Source organism: Protomyctophum parallelum (assembly GCF_964188405.1).
Source record: "Protomyctophum parallelum genome assembly, chromosome: 2".
In the NCBI taxonomy this organism is placed as follows: Eukaryota; Metazoa; Chordata; class Actinopteri; order Myctophiformes; family Myctophidae; genus Protomyctophum; species Protomyctophum parallelum.
The window spans coordinates 51,854,786-51,862,709 of record NC_139699.1 but is presented as its reverse complement, the minus strand read 5'-3'; the positions used below and the strand labels follow the sequence as shown (position 1 = coordinate 51,862,709).

Genomic DNA, 7,924 nt, shown 5'->3' with positions numbered 1-7,924 from the left:
CTCAAGCTCAGGGGCCCCCCTAGCTCTGGGGCCCCTGGGCCTGGGCCCAACAAGCCTGTTGGATAATCCTCCCCTGCGAGAGGTAGGTATCGTTTTTTTGTTTTGTTTGTTCTAATGGGATTGTATTTAGGCTCACTCACTCACTCACTCACTCACTCACAAACCAGACCAGAAGATGGCAGCAAAACCCCTCTAGCCCGTTAATAGAGTGGGAGAAGAAGTCCTCCCCCGTGCATTATTATTGTTTTCTTCTTTATTTCCCCATGGCTGACGGTCCTACTGTGGAGTGTGGACATCTTATTTTACCTACTGTATACTAGTACAGTACAGTACAGTGATGATGATGTCCATGTCCAAAACGGACCTCAAAGCGTTGGTCAACGAGCGGTTGATGGTGGCTGCTGAGGAGATATTTGGTCTCTTTGAAAGAGTGCTAGTCGACTATGAGGAAGAACGGGAGATTGAACGCCAACACAATAAGCTGCTGCTGGCTGCTGGAGGGAGAGGTACAAGAAAAGTGTATTCTGTAGTTTTAAAGTTTTTGTGTCATCACTTAAATTTGGATGGGTTCTGATTCTTAACAATAGCGTCGACGTACTAAAGCATAGCGTTATGTTAGCTTCAAAGTCAATGGTCACTTTGTTCCATGTCATTCGACAGTCAGCATCCCTTAAAATGCGCCATTTTGCATCCCTCAAAATAACTGTACAGTTATTAAATAGGCCTACGTAGGCCAATCTATTTGGGAGGGTCAACCCTAACCCTAATTATGTATTTGGGAAGGTCAAGGTCAACCTTAACCCTAATTATCTATTTGGGATTTGGGAGAGTCAATTACCCTAACCCTAATGATCTATTTGGGAGGGTCAAGCGGGCTCAAGCCTGATATCAAGCCAGAGCTTGATCTACAGATCTACATGCTCATTTGAAGCATAGCCTAATAAGCTTCAAAGCTTGTCCATCTACTGTTGTTTGGAGCACTGGGCTAGACCATAATGATAGGTAATCACCAGGGATGCCAAATGAATGGCTGCACAGCAATGCAGCTGTAGCGTAATCTCTCTAACCATACATGTGAACCTCTAAATATCAGTAAGTATATTTGATTCACAATCAAAATCTGATCTCCTTTTTTTTTAATTAAAAATAAATTAAAATATTTTAGATAGATAGATACACATACTTTATTAATCCAGATGGAAATATCTTCAGCAGCGTAACTATGCTTTCTAGCCTACCTGTTGTGTATTTGGCCAATTGTCCAGTAAATTATATTGTGTATAATTTAAGGCTACATTTCTGTTTTGGTTTGTTATACTTTCCTTCCAGCCCCTCCTCTGCTTCCTGTTAGTGATGAGGATGTTGTCCACGAGCAGCAGCTTTGCATGCAGGAGAGGACATCCTGTGTGTACCAGAAGGATCCAGGACCTCCACAGGAGAGGACATCCTGTGTGTACCAGAAGGATCCAGGACCTCCACAGGAGAGGACATCCTGTGTGTACCAGAAGGATCCAGGACCTCCACAGATCAAAGAGGAACAGGAGGAACTTTGGACCAGTCAGGCAGCAGAGCAGCTTCAAGAGTCAGGGAATGTTGATGCCCAAGACTCCATGTTCAATATAATTTATGCTCAAAGTCTAAAAAGTGACCTTGATGAAGATGGAAGACAGTGCCCACCTCTATGTCAAAGTGAAGAAAATGCAGAATGTGACCCTGCACCTAGCACTTCAACTGACAAGATCAAAACAGAGCCTGATGAAGAAGGCTGCAAAGAAATAGAACCAATCAGTGACTGTTCGTCCTTTTCTTCACGGCGTTCTGTTGTAGAGAGTGAAGACAGTGGCAGTGATGAAGATTGGAGCAATAATAAGACATGTTTGAAAACAAAGAAACCACAGCAACTGGGAGATTTGGTAGAGAAACTATACAGTTGTAGTGTCTGCAACAAAAACTTTGGGCATAAGTACATACTGTCACGTCACATGAAGACGCACACTGGAGAGAAACCATACAGTTGCAACATTTGTGGGAAACATTTTATTCAGCAGTCCTATTTGCAGACTCATATTATTTCGCACTCAGATCAGAAACCCTATACATGTAGTTTGTGTGGCAGAGGATTCACACAAGTTGGAAATCTGAATGCCCATATGAGGATCCACACAGGTGAAAAACCACACAGTTGCACTGATTGTGGTAAAGGTTTCAGGCTGAAGTCAGATCTCTTCAAGCACACTATTATTCACACTGGAGAGAAACCATACGGTTGCACTGTTTGTTGTATGAAATTCAGTGCTCAGTCTAATCTCTCACGCCACATGAAAACTCACTCGGGAGAGAGACCATACAGTTGCAGTGTTTGTGATAAGAAATTCACTCGACGTTCACATCTAAATATTCACATGAAGACCCATGCTGCCATGCTGGAGAGAAACTTTAGTGTTGCCTGATTCAAAAATCACACCTGTGTGAACTGAGCGGTGCAACAATATACTTTTATTGTGATAGTTACTGTACTGTACGGTTTTGTTAGTTATGTATTTATTGTTATTGCGACCACAGGTCGCAGTTAACTATGAAATCGTGCATTTCACGCCCCATATATGGTCATGCCTCGTGACATCAATATTGGCCAGATACATCTCTACATCACCTCAAACCCTTAGATCTCCATATGGAGCTGACCTGTTCTGACATTCCATATGTTGATCCTTCACCATCCATCCTTCCTCTTCGATGACTCCCTTTTGACTGATACCTAGTTACCTACTACCTGTCCATTTAAACTCTAGATGGGCCTGCCCCAAAGTTATTAGTGCAGCCGCGCCCGGCAGCCGGCGAAAACTAAATTTCTCAACAGGCCTGAAAATTTAGGCCCGGCCCTACCTGGGCCCTCATCAAACCCTGTACACTCAAGACACTGTGCACTCTTAGATCTCGGATGCGTACACACGCTTCTCGCCCTCAGGCGTCTTGCTGGTAGTTATAGTGGTCAGTGTGAATACGGTAGACGCCTTAACAGACGACGTCACACTGATAAGAAACAGCATGCACGCGCATACCGGCAGCAGAAGAACCCTGCCTCTCATAAGATGCAATGGAAAAGTTCTAGCTGCACTCACGTGTAAAAAATGCCCCATCAAACTTTCAGATTTCACCCAGCGGTATTGCAGATGTTCATATGTCAAACAGACATACTATACTGTACATAGACACACTCAAAGCCAGTCATTGGAGTGGTGTGCACCACTCAAAAATCTGAACATATTGAATGATACATTTTTGATCAGTGGACATACAGTACCATTGTGCATCATGATTTGCACAGGAAGAGTGTAATTGCAATATACAACACAAAGACTTGCTTCTTGTATGGTCATTATATGTATTATGAAAATAGAAGTCATAAGAGTGTTGATAAACAGAGAAGGAGTTTTGATAAGAGTAGTAGTATCAACAAAATCCTAATGATACCCATCCCAATTTCTGTTAAATTATGAAGAGGCACTAGGTCATTTGTTTTGTTTTTTGCTTTAAGGTATGCAATATCTGCAGAAGAACGCTGACACAGCTGTCCTGGAACGTGGCCTAAAGAACAAGTGGAGGTGGCAGTGGCTAGAAGAGACCGATTCACAAGGGCAGAGATATGATGTGTGGTTAGCAAAGGTAGACATCCCAGGTATGGCCTGGTGTAAGATTTGTAATAAGAACATTGTGTATGCACAGAACGGCAAGAAGGTCTTTGCCAGGCATACTGCAGACCACCACCACAAAGGGATGCTCCACCAAACACTACAGCACACAGAAACTCTGCCAAATGTTCAATAAATAAATGGATTCTGGGTTCCAGCCTGAATCGCTGCATTCTATGAGTCTTTTTTTTGTCACTCACTACTCACAAAACAGATTGACGGAACGATTCAGGCTGGAACCAACCCAGGCTATGATTCTGCATCCAAAGCAACAGAAACCTTGTACACCAATAAAAGTTTGGTCAAAGATTGATATTTGGAGGTGTGTATAATATACCTGCTGCATAGACACCTGACTATGTGAAATCTCAAATTATTGCACCAATCTTTTATTTCAAACGGAACTCAGGTTAATTTGGTTGCATTTTCACACACACTAGTTACAATTACAAATGTATAAATTAATAATTGAGCAATGAGGATTTTACTCTCGTTTTACTGACGACCTTGATACATTCTTTAGATTGTAGGTAAGTCAAACAACGCAAGTTACGAATGTAACTATGGTTATGTGAATTCCTGGATGACTGCCAGTAGGCAGTAAACAATAGTGAATATGCCCTCTCGCGCTCCGCGCAGGTCGAGTCTTAATATAAACAAAGTCATGTGACGTGTAGGCTGCCCGTGCGTCCCGGTAGGCTATATAAGCACGTGACAGCCCACACCCGGCCTCTTAAGAATTTTCTCGCCCTGAAAGATTCCGAGTGACCGTTATTACTGGCAGTCATCCAGGAATTCTCATAACCATAGTTACATTCGTAACTTGCGTTATGTTTCATTCCTTACTGACTGCCAGTAGGCAGTAAACAATAGTGGATGACTCATACCAGAAGTGTCACGAGGAATTGAACCCACCTACTAAACTGCCATAGCAGCCAGTGGCAGGATCGCCGACGTCAGTGAGGATCCGGAGGCCACATCAAGGCGATAGAACCTCGAGAACGTGCAAGGGAACGTGCCTGGTTAACATAATCGGGGGGCAGAACCTTAGGCAAAAATGACACATTTGGCCAAAGTGTGACCCCAGTCCCGCCAGCCTTCCACCGAAGGCATGCGGGGATAATAGAAAATGTGTGGAGCTCACTCGCACGCTTAGCTGTCGTAACCGCTAACAGAAAGGCGGTCTTAATCGATACAGAGCTCAAGGACGACCCAGCCATAGGCTCAAAGGGCGCCTCGCTCAGTGCCTGCAGGACCAGAGGCAGGTCCCAAGCAGTGCCTCGACGTGAGCGAGGACTCTGGACGTCACCTGTTCCGCCTCCCTGAACGAGGGGGCGCAAATGAGCCAATCGTCTAGGTAGGGAAGTATCTTCACTCCCGACAGGCATAGCAACGTTAAGGCTGCCCTCATACACCTTGTGAAGATGTGGGGAGCCAGAGACAGGCCGAACGGCAGAACGGCAAACTGGTAGACTTTGCCTTGAAAGGCAAAGCGGAGGTACTTTCTGTGCTCTGGATGTATGGGCACATGAAAGTAGGCATCTTTGAGGTCTATTGTGGTGAACCACTCCCCCTGTGTGATAGCCTGTAGGACGTCGACTGTGCGAAGCATCCGAAATGGAAGGACCTTGAGGTGCACATTTAACCCTCTTAGGTCTAGTATAGGGCTGAGAGACCCATCTTTCTTTGGGATCAGAAAGTAGGTGGAGTAGAACCCCTCGTTCTGTGAACGTGGGTGAACCGTTGTTATTGCTCGTTTGTCCAAGAGCTTGGTCACCTCTTGAGACAAACACTGGGCCTTCACGGGGTCTGTGACTGAAGTCACCCTGACCCGTGAAGGTGGTGGGGGTCGGCGGCGGAATTGCAACCTGTAACCTTGGGACATTGTTGTAACGACCCATGCATCTCTGGCATGGTCTGCCCAGTAATTCAGGTGCTGCTGTGAAAATCTGCCCACCACCGGCCCCAGACCCTCAGGCTGTGCCTGGGGGGTTATTTGGGTACTTGGGGGGGGGGGGGGGGGCGCCGGCTATGCCCTCGCCCTCGAGCGCCCTCGCGGGCTGGCGAGGCCGCTGCCCACATCTGGGCTGATGTTGCCCTCGGCCTGCCGCCACCTGGTCAGTGGTCACGTTGCCAGGTCTGCGGCTGAGGATTCAAGTAGCCCAGGCGTCGCGGATCCCGTGCGCCACGTGGCTTAAGAGGGTCAACCGGGTGGTGCCATCGAGCCTCTGGCCCGTACTTACTCAGAGGAGAGTAACAAAAATCACACCTGTGTGAAGTGAGGGGCGCTAATATATTAAAGTCTAACTCATGTTGATTAGGCGATGTAATGGTGATGTAAAACAAACGGTGCCAACACAAACATTAAACGCCATTAACAATAAACAGACAATATGACATAAACGACACATTATGACGTAGATTTTCCCTTCATTGTCAATGCGTTTACAAAAACAAACTTTGAACTAAAGACAAACATTAAACCTGTGTATAGGAGGGACTAGTGCCCCTTTACAGAAGACTCATGGGTATCTCCTAGACCCAACATGTCACAAACGAGGAAGTACGGCAAAAGATCAGCCAAGCCATCGGCCCACATGATGACCTTCTGACAACTGTCATAAAGCGTAAACTGAGATGGTATGGACACATCACCAGATCCTCAGGCCTTGCAAAGACCATCCTGCAAGGCACCGTACGAGGTGGCAGGAGAAGAGGGAGACAAAAGAAAAGATGGGAAGTGATAACATCGGAGAATGGACACACTTGAAACTCTGCAGTGAGGCAATGAGAGCTGCCGAGGACAGAGAGGGATGGAGAGAGCTGGTCAACAGATCGTCTGTGGTGCCCCAACGACCCTCCGGGGTTACGGAAAATGTGAGGTGAGGTGAGCGCCCCTCAAAAATAAAGGGAGCTGACATCATGCCTTTACCAATACCGCTAAACCTTTTAGGCATTTTACTACTATTTAGAACATGTTTTTCAAAATAGTAAAAAGAAAAGTCCTGAAAAGTTTAGCGGTAACTCTGTAAGGCAGGGATGTCGAACTCACTTTGGGATGCCAAGTTGAAAGTAGTACAGATCTGCTCTGCTACTTAATTGTTTGTTTTCTTTATTGTAAATAAAGATGTGTAAAAAAAATCTTCTATCCAAGAGGCATGCGCTCAAGTTATGAGAATGGCAGATCTACACGTTCACAACTCGTAGATGAATGTGACGCGACGTGAGCTTGTACATCTGCTATTAACGTCGCGCGAGACGAGCTTCACTCGGTGTTGCCATGTCCGTTAATTATAAGTGAATTTGGGCTTGTTTTTCTGTGGTTGCTTGGTTTTTTCTTTTCCTTTCTCCATTCTTAGTAGTTTTTCGCGAAACTTGGCAATATGGTAGAGGGCTATGCCAAACAGTGAGGACATGAAGCCCACAACCATTGGCTTTGGGTGGCGCTATATCACTCAATTGTAAATGCAAACTTTGAACAGGCATAACTCATGAAGCCTTTGACTAGGAGGTCGTCCTTAGACGAGCCCTGCCACATCGTTCCTGAGTACATCCACATATGTTAATGTGGGACGTCCTCGTCACTGTCCGCAATAAAACGTCGATAGGCCTACACACATGCGTCTCCTCATGCCGAACAACTTACGTGGCTGACATTTGACCTTTGGATCTCCCTCCATTTTGAATTATATGAAACAGTTCAAATTCACGAACATTTCTACACACAAACTTTGGACCAATATCGACAAAATAATCGGTAGTAAAAAAAAAGAAGTTTGTCCAAAAACCATGGCACTTGTTTACACATGTGCCTTGACTCTGTCACTTTGACCAGTAAGCTCCCCCTCAGGTTTTCCGCCATTTTGAGCAGTTTGAAAAATGCTTATACCTTTTCTGCCTCGATTTTTGAGCAATTTGCGTGAAACGTCCTACACACATGGACCATTATCTGAAATCCGTTTAAGAGACCTTTGTACGTGGTTTAAAAAGTATTCAAGTCAAGATTTTCAAATATCCTATGTACTGCACTCGCAGATACAAGCAGACAAAATGAGTTTTCTCAGACAGGTGGCTGATAGGGTAAGAAGTTCATCGGAGTCGAGTCGCTGTTTCTTCGCTAGGAAAGGAGCCAGCTTTGTTGGTTCGGGCATCTGGTTAGGACACCTCTCGGGCGTCTCCCTAGGGAGGTCCTTGATGCACGTCCTGCTGGAAGGAGACCCCTGGGAAGACCA

At 45.4% G+C, this 7,924-nt stretch overlaps 1 protein-coding gene across 1 annotated transcript; it reads left to right on the top strand.

Annotated features, from left to right (window-relative positions):
- The first annotated feature begins 318 nt into the window (after window positions 1–318).
- LOC310855201 (uncharacterized protein) lies at window positions 319–3,955 on the top strand. Its single transcript, XM_083760126.1, has 3 exons — window positions 319–506; window positions 1,330–2,166; window positions 3,539–3,955. Exons 1-3 carry the CDS (start codon window positions 338–340, stop codon window positions 3,826–3,828), a joined length of 1,296 nt encoding a protein of 431 aa, XP_083616252.1. The 5' UTR covers window positions 319–337; the 3' UTR covers window positions 3,829–3,955.
- Window positions 3,956–7,924: the final 3,969 nt, after the last annotated feature.

Excerpts from the sequence above, each read along its gene's own strand:
- LOC310855201 (XM_083760126.1), top strand. The coding sequence starts at position 338 with ATGATGATGTCCATGTCCAAAACGGACCTCAAAGCGTTGGTCAACGAG. Across the intron at positions 507-1,329 it reads GCTGGCTGCTGGAGGGAGAG|CCCCTCCTCTGCTTCCTGTT; the intron begins GTACAAGAAAAG and ends CTTTCCTTCCAG. Across the intron at positions 2,167-3,538 it reads CCATATGAGGATCCACACAG|GTATGCAATATCTGCAGAAG; the intron begins GTGAAAAACCAC and ends TTTTGCTTTAAG.